The 18,016-nt window shown below is 49.7% G+C and overlaps 1 protein-coding gene across 10 annotated transcripts in view; it reads left to right on the top strand.

Annotated features, from left to right (window-relative positions):
• Iqsec1 (IQ motif and Sec7 domain 1) overlaps positions 1 to 18,016 on the top strand; it is a 329,946-nt gene that overhangs the window by 262,345 nt on the left and 49,585 nt on the right. The window contains exon 1 of one of the 10 annotated variants that reach the window (XM_021191778.2): positions 12,613 to 12,932. The exons of 8 other annotated variants lie outside the window; for them this stretch is intronic. In XM_021191778.2, the coding sequence (XP_021047437.1) occupies positions 12,868 to 12,932 (65 nt within the window). In that variant the 5' untranslated portion in view covers positions 12,613 to 12,867. Of the gene's footprint in view, positions 1 to 12,612; positions 12,933 to 18,016 lie in introns of those variants that run through there. One more of the 10 variants, XM_021191776.2, reaches the window with a different exon arrangement.

Genomic DNA, 18,016 nt, shown 5'->3' with positions numbered 1-18,016 from the left:
CCTCTGTCTGTCCAACCTAAGCATTAAAAACCCCCTTCTGTGTCTGTTCCAAGAGTGAGGATGTGGACAAGGACTCAGATTGAGCCAGCATAGCTCACTTCACCCACAAAAACTTGTTTACAACCAGTAGCACTAGATCTGTGTTGAGCCTAGGGACAGATACACAGACAGCCTATCTTTATCCAGAGAAAGGGCCATGTTCCCTCACAGGTCACCCAGGAACTGAGTCACTGAAGGTAGGTTTGGGTTAGCCAGGTCCTAAGGTCTTCAACCAGTCTCCAGGCTGGGCCAGCCAAGATGCAGTTCTCCAACAAGGCAGCAGGTGGCACCAGCTCCCAGCGGTGGTGGGTGGTCTGGCCTACAGACCTAGGACAAATAGGGCTGGAGACCGCTGCTCCCTCCTGACTTGCTAGGCTTCTCAGCCCCTCACCCACACACCATCCCCGGGCCCCAAATGCAGTTATCAACAGTCCATCTTTCATCCCCTCTGAAGATTGTTCCACCAGCTGTGGTCTGGCTATCTTCTTAAGCCAATATAAATTTGCCCCCAGGGCCTGTCCTGGAGACAGATGGAGACAACTGTTGGAACCCCTTTTACAAGCAGTGGAGCTCAGGAGCTAGAGTCAAAGTGCCTGGGTTCAGATCCCAGCTTTGCAGACTTCAAGTTTAAATGCTGGTTTCAAGAGAGTGAGCACGAGGGCCCCCAGTGGTGAGTGAGCCGGTGTCAGGCAGGGAGTGCTAGATGTCATACCATTCTATCTGTGCACAGATGATGGCCACCCCTGCTGGAACTTGGTGACCATGGTCAGGACTTCCCTCCTCAGCTGCAGCGTTAAGGGTATCTGATCCAGCACCCCAGCACTACCCCTTGCAAGCTGAGCATATTTGGGTTGAACCTTAGGTTCCTAAGGCACCTGGCAGGGATACACGCTCTGCATGTCAGAGCCTCGGATTGTGCTGTGGGTGGGGTGGGCTAGATGAGTGGGGGATTCTCCACTGATTCTGCCTTTAGACCCAGAGTACTCTCGCCCCTTTCAAGACAAGGTTGGACCTAAGTGTCAGTGGCAGCTAGGCATGGGTGAGGTCATATGGACATCCTTAAGGCTAAGGACATTCCTTGCCAGCCATGTTTCTCAAGTATGATCCCAAGAGTTCAGATAATTTTAATAACAGCTGCTGTCAGTCTGTTTCACCTTGCTTTCTCTCAGTGGAACTTTCTGGAGGTTATGTGCCATGTTGGGTAATGGAATGGCACTGTTGTCTTTGTGCTAAAAGAAAGACTGTCTCCTAACTTTTGGTATGGTAAATATTGATAGCCCTCGTGAACAATTTGCAGATCCTCAGTAAAGATGGGCATGGTGCTACAAGCCTATAATCCTAACACCTGAGAGGTTGAGGCAATAGGATTGCCGTGAGTTTGAGGCTAGCCTGGGCAAAAAGAGCTTAAGACAGAAGTTTGAGTATCACTTGCCTATATTGAAAAAAATTAAAAATTTAAGAGTACTTGATAGAGAAAGGACAGCTGAAAGTTGTTTCAATGTGGTACCAACAGGAATGGTGAGAATCACAGCCAGATAGATAGTGCTCAGCCACTCACTCACAGGGTCTTAACTGTCCATACCAGATTACCATGGACCAGAGTAATCCAGGGTCTGTGATGAAGCCCCAAGTGCAGCTCAGCCATGCCAGGCCATTTTGACTCAGAGCCACCCCCAAGTGGCAGCTGCTGGCCTGGAGTCTCAGCATCTCTTTATGTGTAGGAGATTCTGCAGGCCATCTGAGATCAGATACAGACACTAGGAAGGGTGAGAGCAGGTCTGAAGTCTGACGTCCCAGGCCTCTACCCTTGTGGTGAGCTCTGGGTTCTGATGAGGCTGCCACCTCATGATCAGTGGTTGGGGGTTACTGTCCAGAGTTGGTTCCTGGTTCTTCTGGGCCTGGCATCTTGAGCATGAAGAGGACATGGAGAATTCCAGATAGCACTTAGTAGTTCCCCTCAAATATAAAGAGCAGCTCTACATGAGACTCAAGCCTTGTGTCTCTCACTTACGTAATGTTTATTTACATGGTTAAGTACTCAAAATATACCAGAGGACACTGGGGGTTGTCCCTTTCCCTTCTTCCTCCACGTTGGGGACTATAGCAACGCTTGTTTCCAGCTGCCTGGCCCCTTTCTTCTAAACTTTGCTTGTCATGGCTCAACTTCTCATGTCTTATTCAACCTTCATGTTTATACAAGCAAGTATATATAAACATTATTCCCCTCATCTTTATTTTGCCTTGTTGGAGTTGGGCCAAGGACTTCACCCATGCTAAGCAAGTACTCTGCTGCTGAGCCACAGCCCAGTTCCTCAGCCCCCCACTTTTCAACATGGACTGTGGCGATGAGATCAGACAGTGTCTGACACCTTATACAGCCTGCTGTTTCTCACTTGGCCCTAGGACATAGACATCATTATATTCTATGTGGAGAGGGCTTGAAGTTCAGAGAGGACCTTAATTTGCCCAAGTTGCACAGCTATAAAATGGCAGAGCCAGGAATCAAAGGCGGAGCTGGCAGGTGCCGGATGCCTCTCTGGCTGTACCCTATACAGCCTCACCCCGGAGCAGCCCTCGGACTGGCTGTGTGGCTTTGTTTGTTCCCTTACTGTGCTGACTCCCACCTGTGCTTTTCTATGGTCGAAGCTCACCCGAAACGAATCTGCTGTAGCAAAAAAGGAAGAATCCTAGCTTTGAGCCCCAGCACACACAAAGGGCAGGCTTCGAGGCTGGAGGTAGTGACACTGCTTGTTTTGCCTTACTTCATCTCCTGTCTTGGTATTCCCACCATTTTCCAAAAGAGCTTTGTCCTGCAGCAGAGCTTTGGTCCCAGTGTCCCACATATACCGGCTTGCTCCTCTAGAACCTGTGTGCCCAATCCAGCACTGCTTGCAGAACACAGTCCCCCCACACACTGTTAAGTGTCTTGCCCTAGAGCCATAGCTTCAATTTCCTGTTGGCTTTGTTTACATTTATGTATCTTTATATATTTATATTGCATTATATTAATTTATTTTATAATTTATAATTATATATTTATACAATTTATATAAATATATAATACATAACAAACATTTATTATTCTTTTAATCATAAGTTGAGATGCTGCAGAGACATACTTGGCCCATGCCTTCTAGGCACTATAAGCCCTTTAGAAAGAGGGCAGCTCCTTCAAAGGGGTCCCAAGCTGATGCCCCTCCACTGAGCCTATCCCATCCCCCATGCCTCCTGAGGCCACTCTTGCTTGTTCAGACATTAATTGGTCAGCCTGCAGCCATAAGCCCCAGGCAGTCCCAGCCCTGCCACGGAGGTACTTGTGGCTCTTAGGTTATTGGGTACTACTTGTACTGTGTGACCTGGGGTCTTTTTCAGGTGTTTTGCCTCAGTTCCTCCAGTATTAGGAGAGTCAGAGTTACCCTGGTCTCCTGGGGGCATACTCACCTTAGAAGGCATGCGCAGGGTGGTAGTAGTGCTGGCTCTGCTTGTTCATTTCTCAGCTCAGCCACACACAGGAGCACCCTAGGAACAACAGTGTGTAGCTGACTGACCTCAAAAAGAGAAAATGCAAGTAATGGAAAGTAGCCATTGTCCATGGCCTATGGGATGTATGGGTGGCAGGCTAGTTAGCCAGGATGGCTCAGTTGTTAAGCTCCTCTTAGTGTCCTCAAAGCATGGAATGGCATGGGAGTCAGGAAGACAACCCAGCAAGCCCAGCCCCTCTCCTGACTGTATGGTGTACTCAGTGTGAATTACTAGTAACCAGGGAAATAGTCTCTGAGGTGGCACAGCTGGTGGCTGGTATGCTGAGCAAACGCTATGTGCTGGGTAGTATAAATTCCCTACCCAGCACACCAGGGGCCCAGCCCTTGATGTCTTTGCTGTTAAACATAAATTACAGTTGACGATGAAAAATTGGTAGAGACCAGAAGGGCGTGTGGGTTGTGACACTTGGAAGACGCTGGCCACAGGATCTGAGAGGCCCCTTAGTGTATTCTAGGTAGCTCTCTCAACTAGCCCAAGGCCCACATGCTTGCAAGGCTCTGAGATTTCTCCTTAGCCAGCAGCAGGCCTATGGTTAAATTCTAGCTCTGCCAGACTGGCTTGAAGCAATTAATTTGGTTTCCTAGGTGTCAGTTTCTCCATAAACTGAAGAGAGGATGCTGAGAGAGTTTCAGGGACAGCATTGGGTCAAACCAGTACTGCCTAGGGCACCAGTACTTCTGGGGCCCTGACTGCTACTTCTAGGCTTGGCCTGCAGTGGGCAGCAGGGGCTAGGGCACAACCTCACTTGCCTTGGACAACCCTTTGTCTTTGACCATACTTGACTATATCAATTCTTTTTTTTTTTTTTTTTAAGATTTATTTATTTATTATATGTAAGTACACTGTAGCTGTCTTNAGACACTCCAGAAGAGGGCGTCAGATCTTGTTACAGATGGTTATGAGCCACCATGTGGTTGCTGGGATTTGAACTCCTGACCTTCGGAAGAGCAGTTGGGTGCTCTTACCCACTGAGCCATCTCACCAGTCCGACTGTACCAATTCTTAAAGCATGTGGTGTGTGCTCAGATTTACAGAGCAGAGTGCTGACAGTGTAAAATCCAGGCCACAGGTGAGCTTCCAGGTGGGCTACAGACTCCATACCAGGGGACACTTGGAGGAGTCACTCTCCTTCCACGCCCCTCACAACCCTTCTGGTTGCTTTGAGACCAAGAAAAGTTTAGTTACCTTTCTTGATTAAATGCATAGTAGCATTACTATATGCTCTGCAGCTAAGGCTATTAAAGCACGCACGTGAGTGTGCAGCCCCAGCCTGTGCCACATCCTCCTCACCAAGGGTGACCACTGTCCAGGGTGCATACCCACGCATGCACACACCTCCTCCTTTCTGTTTTCTTTGTGCCATGCGGTATATGGAACATCCAGCCTTGTGCATGCTAAGCTAATGCTACACCTCCAAGCCACACCTCCAACACTCCTTTCTCTCAATGTAGCGTTCTTCTGCTTCCTCTTCATTTAGCAAGGTTTCTCAAAGGTCAACCCCTAACAGGTGTAGAGAGCAGCTTTCTTTTCGAATGGTTGATGAGCAGCCTTCTGTCAGCCGGATTCTCTCCACTTGCCCATCTCCAGCCGATACAAGACAGAGCAGGCTCCTGCAGCAATGTCTGTTCCCGTTGGTTTTGTAACATGTGAACATGCACTTCGTGCCAAGGGCTGCTTGAGGAGAGCTGTTAAACAGGCTTTCGAAAAAAAGATGATCCTTGTGGTAGCTGGGCAGCTGCCGTGTGACTGTAAGGAACATTCACCTGGGGATGAGCTACATCCTACTGCTGCCTGCCACCCAGCATGCATGTGTCATTCACCTTACTGACTTAAGGTGGGCTCCATCACTTACAAATGTCTTTCTTAGGGAAAAACTCACCATCAGGGTGCCAAAGCCTCTGTGATCAAACAGGAAAACAAGCCCCATGTTTTAGAATTGCCGTCAGGAATATGTGAACTCAAAGAGCTGGCTGACACCAAAACCTCCACTCCTCTCACCCAGGCAAGCCTATGCCTCCTGAGGGCAGGCCTGTATCTGCATTCTGAGAGGCCTAGGATGGGCCTGCCTTGCAACAGGTGGAGATAATGCTGGAGATAATGTTTCAGGTTCTTGTCAAATGTGTCTCCACCCTTCTAGGATCCCGCCTCAGTCATTCACAGCCACTGGGCTGGGGTCACACTGGTCGAAGTCTTCCTCCCCGTTGGAACAAAAGAAGGTGTTGTTTAAATCAATTATATAGAGAAGATTGCAGGGGGAATGTTAACCCACTTAAGAGTGGCTGGTGTCTCAGGAGCCCTTAATGGCATCCATTTGCCAGGCAGGCGCCCCAGCCCTTGTTATAAAGGAACACATCTATTCATTAAGCTGAGGCCGCCAGTCCCAGGCCTGGCACCACCCAGCCAGCTGCTCTTGGCAGTGAATTCATTGCTTAGGAATAAACGGGCCTGATCTGCAGTGGGAAAATCAAGTGGAATGGTCTGCAGGAGGGCAAACCCTTGCAGCGTTCCAGATAGGTTTTTCTAGATTCCCTCTATTTCTCTGCCTGCTTTAATAGGCAGGCAAACCCTTGTTTAGGTAGAGCTGGATGGAAAAAAATCCATGCCAACAGTGACCATGGTTTCAGTGTATTTTGTCTTGTTTATAAGCTTCAACCAGCAGGCTTCCTTTCATGTTGGGCCCTCCCAGTACACTACACACAGGACAAGCAGTTTTTGCTTCACCTGGCTTTTCTAGAATCTTTGGAGTACAGAAGGGTGAAGGAATCTCTCAGCAATGTTTATTGATCACCTACTATATAGCCCAGGAACAGAGGTGAGCCAACAGTTTCAGAATATCACTCTGGTGGAAGTGACCACCAGTACACAAGTGCTAAGCAAGGTGATTATGGACCAGGGTGAACTCATTCCTTCATTCTTCTGTTTTTGACATAGGATCGTGTTCACGGCCCTACGCTTATAGTAATCTTCCTTTTTGTAGTAATCTCCCTCCGTCTTATGAACCTTAATGCTGAAGTACTAGAGGTCCCCTGGCAGTTTGAGCATATGAGCATATGGGTGCTGTCTTTGAGGTCTCCTGTTCATTCATCTCCCACCCAAACTGAACTCATCCTTGGTCCCAGCTCCCTGGAAATGCTCACCCCTAGGTCCTCAGAGTGTTAGCTTGACCTGAGGACCCACATATTAAAGAAAACATGGAGAGGTACTAGCAGCTGGGACATGAAGGAAAAGGTAAGGGTGACCTCTGTTGAGACTCCAACTGAGTTTCCAGGATGGCCTGGCAGGGCTGGCTACCAGGTGCCCTTGTTCTTCTCTGCTGCCCTCTCTGATGGGCCGAAGCAGGGTAATGTGGCAGTGTAAAGAAAAGGGAGCAGACTACATATGGGCAAAGCACCCAGGCATTGAGGGTGGGGGGTTGCAACTTCTGAGTTTTTAATGAGACTCTGAGGTGCAGGTTGTCATGCTACAGAGGAGGAAGCTGACACTGATTAGGGATTGTCCATGACCACAGTGCATGGGACGGAGTAGGAGTTTGACCTATCTCTATATGATAATCAACCAGAGGGAGGCAGTCCCCTGAAAGAGCTTCCAGAGCCTAGCTATGAAGACTTAATAGAACATTTAGCAAGCACAGAAACAGGACACCAGCCCTGGGTTCAAATTCTTCACTCACTTTTGCTCTTAACTCTGCCAAGCCCAAATCTCTTTCTTCTGGATCATGGTACACTTAGTCCAGGACCTGCATCTAATTAGCACCTGGGGGGTCCAGCTTCATGGTTAAGATCATAATTGGGAGCCAAGAGGAGAAGTGGGGAGGAAGGAAAGAGATTGGACAACCTATCCAAGATCCAAGAGCACACACTAAACTATTGGTGCTTTGGACCATACCAACGCTATTAGGCCCCAAGCTATGAGCATCCTCACTGTGGGAAGAAAGGGTGCTTATTCACTTAGCATGCTGGCTGCTTTTGAGTTCTTGCTGCGTGGCAAGAGGTAAGGGTGGAGGGAGGAAGGAGCTTTCAGGCTCCAGGGGGCACCCTTGTCTTGGCCCTGGCTATGCGCAGTAGGGTCACTACTACACTTCACAGGTACCTTTGTGCTGAAAATGCTATGGGCATGAGGAACATAGGGGGCTGGGAGGAGGCCCTGAGATCATCCCATACCTTCCCTGAAGACCTGGTGTAGCTTCCTTCAGTCACTCCCTCAGGAGAAACAGGCTAGGACAAGGAGTTAAAGTGAGGAGTACATTTGCTTGTTTGCTGAGGTTATGGGTGCTAGAATTGAAATGTGAGGCACTGTGTGTGTGCGTGTGTGTGTGTGTGTGTGTGTGTGTGTGTGTGTGTGTGTGTGTATCATGGACAGCTGGTGGCTGAACGAGGTAGCTGGGTAGCGGATGGCTGCATTTCCTCAAGCTGTTGGGCCCTTCATCCAGCAGGAAGACTGGCCTTGAGCCATTTCCTTTGCCCTTGGACAAAGACTGATAGTTCGTATGGCTGTACCTTGGAAACCACAAGCCCATCCCCTGGGTTCTAGGACATCAGGCCCAGTTCATCTGGACAGGACAGCAGGCTGCAGAGCAAGAGCCTCTGAGGTTCCTCTTATTCTCAAGTTCATCCAGGTCCCATATGTAGGTTTCTTCTGTGAAAACTAGCTCAAATTCTGAACTGGGAAGTTGGCTCCTGTTAGAAAGACCTTGGTTTACCTGTGAGTGTTTCTGTCCTGGAGAACGCATTGCCTGCCTCCCTAAGAGGTCATACTTAGACATCCAGGTCTGTTTCTGTTGTCTGTCTCCCTATTTTGGGTGATTTGTATTTGTTTGGTTTTGAAATGGGGTCACATTTCATGGCTCAGGCTGGGCTCAGATTCGAAGGTGCAGGCCATCTTCCTGCATCAACCTTCTAAGGAGCTGAGACCATAGCTGCAGCGATGCAGCCTGGCTCTGTATACCTTCTTCACTGCCACCAAGTCACATGCCTAAGTGCCACTCCATACTGAGTTAGAATGGAGGATTTTAGAGCCATCTACTCTGGGTTATCTGCCCTACTGTCCAGGTCCCTGACTGCTACCAAGGCAATGTGCCTATATCACTGACAGTGTGTCTAGTACATGCCTACACAGTCCTGGGTGCCCTACAGCAATCCATTTGTACCTAAGTTTCCCTGCTCATACATGAGGGTTTGGCCTCAGGAGAGGCCACTCAGCTTCCCCTTCCTCACAGAGCCTGGCTGTGATAGGAAGTTTCCAGCTGAGTGGTCAGTCACATGTTAATGATTAACAGACAGGAAGGGGACAGCTTGAGTCTTATGAAGACAGTCCAGGTGATCTTCCTGGACACCTGCAAGATACAGCCAGGTCAGGGCCTCACTGCAGTCCTAGAGCTTACTCAAGTGCCAGCTAGAATTGGGGCCTCCGTGGGCCAACTCTGGTGGGCTTAAAAAAATCTTCCTTGAGGTCACTAAGCATTACTCCAGTCCTTTGCTGACTGAGTTCTTTGCCCTGCTAGGGTTTTACAGAATAATAAACATGATTTAAACTTTCAAAATTTAAAACTAGGCTGGAGAGATGGCTCGGTGTTAAGAGCCCGTACTGTTCTTTCACAGGACCTGAGTTCATTTCCCAGCATGCATGTCAGGTGGTACGTAGCTTACCTGCAATGTTAGCTTCAGGGGATCCAGTGCCCTCTCCTGGTCTCTACATGCACCTTCACTCATATGTACATACAGTAAATATTAATGTTTTTAAACCTATCAGAGCTCAGACAGTGTAAGTCTCTTCCTCTTTCCCACCGCCGTCCCAGTCAGGCTTCTGGTGCAGAGGGACCAGGACTTTCTGGGACCCCCAGGCTCCCTTCCCATGGCAAACTCTTGCTTGTGTCTCTTGTAAACAACGACCTGGGAGGGCCATGGTGTGGCTCAGTGGCAGAGTGCTTTCCCAGCGTGTCCCAAGCCCTGCGTAGCCGAAAGCAAGCACAATCTCAGTGTCATGTGACTTTGGTGCTGTGGAAGCGTGTTCCATGTCCCATCTGACTAAACACAGCATGTTTTATGGCCTTTGTCCTTTAATGCTCCATGTAGTCACTGCCATCTCTGCTAGAGCATTACAGTGCCATGGTCACTGTCTGTTTAGTGTGGGCTTCCACAGATGGGTCAAGCAGCATTGCAGGATCCATTTCTGAGAATAAGGATTAGGCGCTCACGTGCATAGACTACCTGATCTAGCCCGTTGATTTCCTTGCATCTTCCACCACAGTGTTTGCATTCTACTTTGGCAGTTCCTGCCCAGGTACTAGGTATGGTTGGGTGGGTGGGTGGACAGATTTTTCTAAGTGACTAGGGCCACTGTGAGTCTCCTGGGAGACTTGAGATCCTTTTGGGAAGGACTGGTTAACTTTACAGAAGACATGCCTCCTTTGCAACACTTTAGCTAGTTAGTGCAAGACCTGACTGAGTGAATGAGCATGACTCCCTTATAATAAACTTTATTAAGAAAAGACAAGACAGCATTCTGAGTCTAGATCTCAGGCAAACCTTTCGATATGTGTAGCTGCTAGGTACCTTGGGAACCAGGTTCCCTGAGTAGGCCAAGGGATGGCTTCAGGAAGGATAGGGCCAGCCCTTCCTCTCATCTATAACATAGCTTACTCACGTGAGGAGGGGGCTCCTAGAGTAACTGGGGTCAAAGATGGAGGGGGATAGTCTGATGGCTGTCTGGGAGAAGGGACATGAAATTTGAACCCCAAAGTCTCAGCCAAGAGCCAGGCAGAACAAGGGTTAGGGTTGAGTAAAGCTTAGCAGTAAGAAGCTTACGATTGCTTACTGTTGGCAAGGCGGGCAGGAGGGGGAATGGGGCAGTGCTGGAGAGGTGGCCTATAGCCAGGCCACATGAGCCTCAGCCAGCTGTGCAGAGGAGCTGGGCTTCACCCTGACAGCTTGGGATGTCACATGTCTGGCCAAGGAGAGCAGAGAGACTGTCAGAAGCCAAGAGGATGGTAATATGTCGGGATTATGGAATGTAAAACAGGCCAAAGCAATCGCTCAGGACTAAAACCCAGGCCCAAACTATGGGACTAAACATTTTTATGTTTAGCAACTTTGTTGCTGCCTGCATCCCTTAGAGAAGCTCAGACTTATTTCTCAAGGCCTAATCCAAAATGTCCCATCATTATGACCTTTCTAGGGGCAGTAACAGCATGTTAGGGGATACCGCAGTGTTTCCTTATTGAGGCTTCATGAGGACAGAGTGCGTGCTTCTTAATTCTGGGTAAATTAAGCAGTATATTGAATCAGCTGGGGTAGAGATGTCTGATGAGCTAACACTCTGAGGAAACTGAGACCCTGGGGGCTAATAAATTTGCCTAAATGACAAGAGTAAGGACTGATTCTGTCTAGGCTAGTCATTTCTGCAGAAAAATTGGCATTCCCTGTGTCTCCCAGCCAAGGCTTTCCTCCTTCCCAGTCACTATCATTTGTTATGAGAGAGAGAGAGAGAGACAGACAGACAGACAGACAGACAGACAGACAGACAGACAGACTGTGTTCAGGAAGATGAAGTCAGAAGATAGAGTTTAGTTTCCAAGGAGTCACCCCACCACCATACCACATGCTCACAGGAAAGCTCACCCCATCTAAATTCCAGCCTGGTTGGCTGCTTGCCCTGGCCCTTTGAGAAGTGCCTGGAATTCCTGGTGCATCTGAATGGATAGACTGAAACATGCTTCCATGAAGTTCCTGAAGCTGGGCTTGGGGGATCCTCTTGATTCTATTTAGTATCACCTTATTTTTAGAGGGGAGTTTGGACAGAGTTGGGAGTTTTCTTCTGGCCTATCCACATGTAGCTACTACAGTCTGGTCTCCTGACACCTTCCTGCTTTACCCTAGCCAAGCAAATGCCAGATGTGGCCACCATGTGCATGGGAACCTTTCAAAGTGAATGAGAAATGGTATTACTTCACACGTTCATTCCTAGGGGCCACTGGTGCCAGGCATCCTTCAGGGTCATCCACTGACCACTGGATATATATTCTTTGTAGAAATGTCATTCTCGTCCTTTGCCTTTTGCTGAAAATCAGCCTTCTAACTGATGAGCAAGAGTTCTTTATGGGAGACAGTCCCTAGAGTATTGTCAGATCTGATATGCAAGTATTTCTTCCCACTCTGGAGTCTCTGGGGTTTTGTTGTTTGTTTGTTTGTTGTTTGTGTTATGGATCTAGGTCTCACAACATAGCCCAGGCTGGTCTTGAACTCAGGTTCCTCTTGACTCAGTCCCCTAGGATCTGGAATTACACAGACTTGTGTCACCATGAACAGCTTGTGTATTTTTAACAGTGATGGGTACAAGATGCCCCTTGTTAGTGACTCCCGCAGTTTCCCTACTCCCTCAGGAAATGGTCTTGCAGGTGGGGTGTTCAGGCTGCGAGTCTTCTGTGTATGTGCATTCCACCAGTGTGGGTACTGGGCACATTGCCTGCCTTATGTGTTATAAGCAAGTTAAACACACAAGAGTTCAGCAAGCTGTGAGAGCTTGGAGAGGGGGAGGAAAAGGCAAGGAAGGGCCCTCAGCTTCAGTCTCCTCATCAGTGAATGAGGCCTGGCGTAACACTATACAGTGTTGCCCACTGGCCCCATTACCAGTAAAGTACTCTACGATGCTGATCATTATTACTTCTAGCACGTCCCTGGCCATAAAGGGTGTGTGAATATGTTTTGAGAGAACCAACTCTCTTTCCTCCAGATTTGGGATAGGCGCACCAGAGCCCTGGAACTTGTTGCTCCGCTATTTGGGGGTGCAAAGTTGTGTACACTGAAGCCATTCTGGATTGGCGCACGTTGAGGTTTTCAGCGCATTCTACCTGTTGCGCTTACAAATGGGGAAGACACCCAGTACAGCACCCAGAACAGCAAGTCTGGGATTCTGGGATTCTGATGTTATGGGAACAAGAGCAGAAACTGCGCTTCTCCCGGAACTCACGGCTCTGGCCACGCCCCCACAAGAGCCCCACCTCCGCCCCTGCGGCCCCGCCCCCCCAGCCACATTCCTCAGGCCGGACTTGAGCTACGCCTGGCCGGCGGCGGCAGCCGAAGGGTCGCACCGGGCTGGTGATTGGACTCGCGGGCCTAGGGCCGCGTGAACCTGCAGGCACAGGGCAGGAGGGACCGGCGAAGGCGCGTGGCGGGCGGAAGGGCTTTCCGGGATCGGTCCCAGGGTCCGGCGGCCGCCGGGGGAGTCGCGGGCCCGCGGCTCGGCCTGGGTCCCCGTGCGCCGGCCCGGGCCGTTCCTGTGGCGGTCGTCATGTGGTGCCTGCACTGCAACTCAGAGAGGACCCAGTCCTTGCTGGAGCTGGAGCTTGACAGCGGGTAAGGCCAGGCGAGGGCGGAGGCCAGCGGGAGGAGATGGGCCCCAGCCACGGTGGGCTTGCCAGCGGTGGGGATCTTGCAAGTGGGTGCCAGAAGGGGGCTGCGAGGATGGGTGTAACTGTTGGGGCAGGGCGCCTAGCCTGCCTGCCAGAAGCGGGACTCTGTTAGTGAGGACATGTAAGGAGAAAAGTGGGTTGTAGGGACAGGAGTTCTGTGGGAATGAGTGGGAAACTAGATTCGGTGTGTATGTAAAGGGCAAAACAGCAAATGGCCAGGAGTCAGTGCCAGGAAGGCTACCCAGTTCTGCCTGTGTCTTGTGTCTGATTTCAGTGCACAGACTGCTTAGGGGCCTCTCCTACAAGTCTTGTTTGTTGGAAACCTTGGGTTTGTCTGCATTCATATATCTACTCTATCAGGGAGACTCCAGCAAGGAGTGCTCTAGGTGAGTGTGTGTGTGTGTGTGTGTGTGTGTGTGTGTGTGTGTGTGTGTGTGGTTAGATACCACACACCTGGAAGGCCACTTGGGCTGGTGCTCGGGTACCTGGAGTTTCTGTGGCTGCTGTTTTTGACCAAGTACAGATGTGAATGGACTGCTGGCTGGGAGGGTGGGTGTTGTTTACATGTTGGAATAAAGCTTGTGCCTGTCCAGGAAGGAATCAGATGGTTCAGAGAAGTTGGCCAGTCTTGGTTTTAGGGGCCTATGGAAGGCTGTCTGAGTACCCTAGGCCTGGGTTTATGGTGAGAGGGAGACTGTGTGTGTATGTGCTAGGAATATTGATTTCCTCTTGCTCGGCAGCACAGCTGTCCCTGAGCTGTCTGCAGCCCCCTCCAGGAGCAGGGGTGTGAAGCTGAGAGGGTTTGTTGACAAGTAGACTGGGCCTCTCTGGGGGAAGCCCACCTAGAGCCTTTTAATTTTGTTTAAAAGTTTCCCAAAAGCCTGCCTAGCAGTTGCAATGGAACATGAGTGTATTTTGCAGTACCTCATGCCTGGAGTTCTGGGCCTGAAGCTTATGTGGACTGTGAGGAGGGGGCCCATTTCCTAAACCCAGTACTGCAAACATCTGAGGCCAAAGCCAGGCAAGATGCAGCTGCAGGACCATCTGTGTTGAATTGCAGGCTTCGCTTGGGATTGGGGTTCACCATCAGTTCCCACAGGTACTCAACTCCTTCCACACTTCCTCAGCTGTCCCATCCAGTGTTTTGCATTCCTGTCCTGTGGTACGAACACCCTCATATTGCAAGAGAGCAAAGAGTTTGTACTTTCAGTCTCATTAGTACTAAGGTTCTGTGGTTTATTGAGTGCCTGGTGTATGTATACTAGCCTCTACCCTAGAGACCAGGAAGGGGCCCAGCAGTGAATGTAGCTGTGTTCTTAGTTTCCATGCAGCCAGCAGTCTAGGGGTGACCATGGTCACAGCATGACCATGAGAAATGGGGCAGCAGTTTCTGACGACACCTCCTGTCCCCTGGAGCTGAAGGGGATAAGGGTTTTTTTATTTTTATCTCCATTAGAACCTCCAAGTGTTGCCACTTTAGCTAACATGTTCATGGATGCCTCCATTGTATTTCTGTCCTCTTCCAGCTGCAGGGTTCCTGCCTAGACTCTGGCTCTGGGTTGCCACTTGACAGCTGCTCTGTAGCCACAGTGGTACCAGGTGTGCTGGAGACCAAGGAGCCCTACTCAGGTGCAGCCCATCAGCCACAGAGCAAATGGGCACCACCCCCACTCCTCCCCCCCCCCCCAGGCCACGCACACACAATGTGGTTTCTAAGGAAGCCTGAAAAGGGCTGGAGAGACTAGAAGATGCTGCAGAGGCTGAGCTATGTGCTCCTTTGCATACAGTCTTCTTGGGACTTTATTGCATCTTGCCTAAAGTCCTTTCACTTGCTCCCTAAACTCAGATAGGAGCCAGCATGCTCCAGAGACTTAACCCAGTCTCTGTCACCACAGGGCCACTACTCTGCATGCAAAGGCTCCTTGAATAGCATGGGCTACCTCATGCTTCCGTGTTTTCCCACATCACAGCAACAACCAACACAGAATTGTTTACCTTTTCTTTTCTAAAAGAACACAAGCAAAAACAGAGAGCCCAGTGGCGGTAGGTGGACCACAGCAGCCCAAGAGACTCAGGCCCAGATGTTGGGATGGGGGCTAGGCCTCTGGAGGCCCCTGCCAGGACTTCAGGTTTTTGTTCAAGGAAGTCGGACTATGAACTAGTTGTGCTAATATTTACACAGCTTTGGCTTAAAACACAGACAAGACTGACAGCTGCATGGTTGAATAGCCTGATGACTGGGCAGATGGGTGTTTGTGAAGGGGATTGGACAGTCCCTCAGGGTGTGTGTGTGTGTGTGTATGTACATGCACATGTATAAAGCCACATTTACCTGGCTATATTCTGCAGATGTGGAATGCTAGAGTATCATTTCAGAGCATCTCAGAGCATCAGGAAGATGGCTCCAGGAGAAAAATTCTTTCAAACCACAGCTGACTTTTGAGTTAATTCAAGTTACTTCAGCCCTCTGGGCCTCAGTTTCCCCTTTAATGATAGAGCATGACAGTAGTGCCTGGCAGGGGCTTTGCGGGTGTGGGTGGCCTTCCATGGCTGGCCAACCCTGGAGCCTCCAGTCTGCTGTCCAGTTTGTCCAAGTCAGCACTGTGCACTTCCCAGCTGCCAGTGACCCGCTGTGTTTTCTTCCTTCCTCTTTTGTAAATTTCCTTTGAATGATGATGACGTGTGAAATATCCGCCCAGTAAGCACAGAGGCAAGGCAACCACCAAGCTTTAGTGGGCTGGGACTGTGCCATGGCTGGAGGCCTGGAAGAGGTGTGTTTGTCTGGGGAAAGGAGGCTCAAGACTGTTGAGTGAGATTTACCCTGAGTCCTCAAAAGCAGATCCTAATGACTTTAAAGGCCATTAAGGCTCTTCAAGAATTAATTGCTGTGGCCTTAGAGGATCTGACTGATCCACTGCGGGAGCTGCTGCAGAGAGAAAATTGATGGCAATTATGGGGAAAATATGGCATGGTGCCAGCTGGGCCTGTCCCAACTCTGGCTTCGATAGCGGTACCTTTATTGAGTGATCCACAGCACCTGGCCCTGTTATCAGATTGACCACTGCATCCTGGAATACAGGTGTGAACAGGGATGGCATGCTCTCCAGACCTGGGAGAGGTTGACCCAAGATGGGCTCAGCCACAGGCTTGCCTGTCTGTGTTCTTTCATTCCCATGACATTAACTGAGGAACCATGGTTACTCTGTATGTCGCTTTAGCCCTTCTGGTTAAGCAGTATTAGGTATGTTGCCTCCCTTCTCTGAGCCTTGTCTAACCCATGAAATGAGACTACAACTGTGAGTGGTGGTAGGGTGGGGTGAGCCGCTCCACCCACAGAAGCCCAGTGAGTAGTTGCAACTGTCACTGTCCAGCTTTTCCCTTCTATGGCAAGACTGCTGGGTTAAAATGGTCCCTACCATCTTCTCTTCTTCTAAGTTGAAGACTGGTTTGGGGACCCTGCATGGGAACACTCTCTGAGGCCACTGGCTTAGAGTTTGTATGTGCCATGTGAACGTGGCCACAGCTTCTCTGCTCATCATGGAAGTGGCTTCCTTCACATTTTATTCTCTTGGTGCAAGGTCTCTCTTGACACAGTGACAGCTCAGTTTGAACTGAAGGCACTCTGTAGAGCTTTCATGAGCCTCTGCAGACAAAGCTGGGAGGGAGTCTCACTGGATTTGCTTTTCCTTTCTGTTCAAAGGTCAGCACAGTAATAGCCACATAGCTGTGTGTGTGTGTGTGGTGGTGGTGGTGGTGGTGGTGGTGTGTGTGTGTGTGGTGTGTGTTTTCAATTAGGAGTACAGGCTTCTATCCCTTATTTCAGATATAAGGAGGAAGCCATACAGAATCGCCAGCCAGGGAGGGCTGAGCTGGGATTTGCACCCTGACTGCCTGGCTTCAGGGCCTATGTGCTCCACAGCCAGAATCTATTTCCTCTGGGGTAACTCATGTCTGGCAAAATGTCACTAGTGTAAATAGATCTGGTATCCCCTGGTGTCTAGATTTCCAAAATCTTCCCAAGTGCCCCAGCCTGTACTCTGGTCAGTGACAGTTGTGCAGGGCTCTCCTGGCATCTCTTTCCCCACAGACCACAAGAATCACTTCTCGAGACTCTACGGAGGGTATGTGGGTAGCACTTTGTTCTTTAAAAAACAAAACAAAACAAAAAAACACACACACAAAACCCTTTAATCTTGTGTGTAGCCCCAGCTCTAGCTATGTATGGTCAGGGGTGCCAGGGACAAAAGCTGACTATTCGATTGACTGAGGGACTGATGCCGGCTTCCACATGGTGAGGAAAGCCGTGGCTTCTGACATGAAAGGACAGATGGCTGTGGGCGGTGAACCTAATCCCCTGGAGGGGACGAGGATGGTTAATAAACTGGAAGATTTGGAAGAGGCCCCAGCTGGGAGCAGCCTCTCGTGCACACAGACAGAAAGGGTTCCCCCAAATTGCCTGCTGCCCAGACTGGGCTGGATTCTGTCAGCAACCTGAATCCATTCTCCCAGAGACCCTCTTTAAAAGAAGTACCTGGTACTTCTGTTTCTCTTTTGACTGGAAGCTGGGTGGTGTGGGCACTCAGATGCAGGCAGAGCATTTGGACCAGAGCTCGTGGTCCCACTAAGCCTTTACTAGGCAGTGATTATAATGGTCATTTATTCTCATGGGTTTTGTTATTGTTGTTTGTGTGTTTATTAATAGGCTTTGAAGAGGAGACCACCTAGAAAGACCTAGCACTCACTGGCTGTTGATTTCCCCCTTTGGCTTTCTGTTTCCATTTCTGTGAAGATCCTTGTGGTCACCTGTGCCCTGTAGCCTGAGCTCTGCTCTCTGGTGTCTCTGTGACTTAATCACATCTTGTACCTCAGTTTCCCCATTTATGAAATATAGATGATGGCAGGTGGCTGTGGGGTAGCCTTGACGACAGAAGACACCAGTTCACATGCCAGTGTGTAGAGGTGCTCAGAAACTAGTGCTGGCAGGTGGTGGCACTGATATCCAGGCTGGTGTGGCTCCCCAATACTAGG

Source organism: Mus pahari, chromosome 2 (genome assembly GCF_900095145.1).
Source record: "Mus pahari chromosome 2, PAHARI_EIJ_v1.1, whole genome shotgun sequence".
NCBI lineage: Eukaryota > Metazoa > Chordata > Mammalia > Rodentia > Muridae > Mus > Mus pahari.
This window is presented reverse-complemented; position numbering and strand designations above follow the sequence as displayed.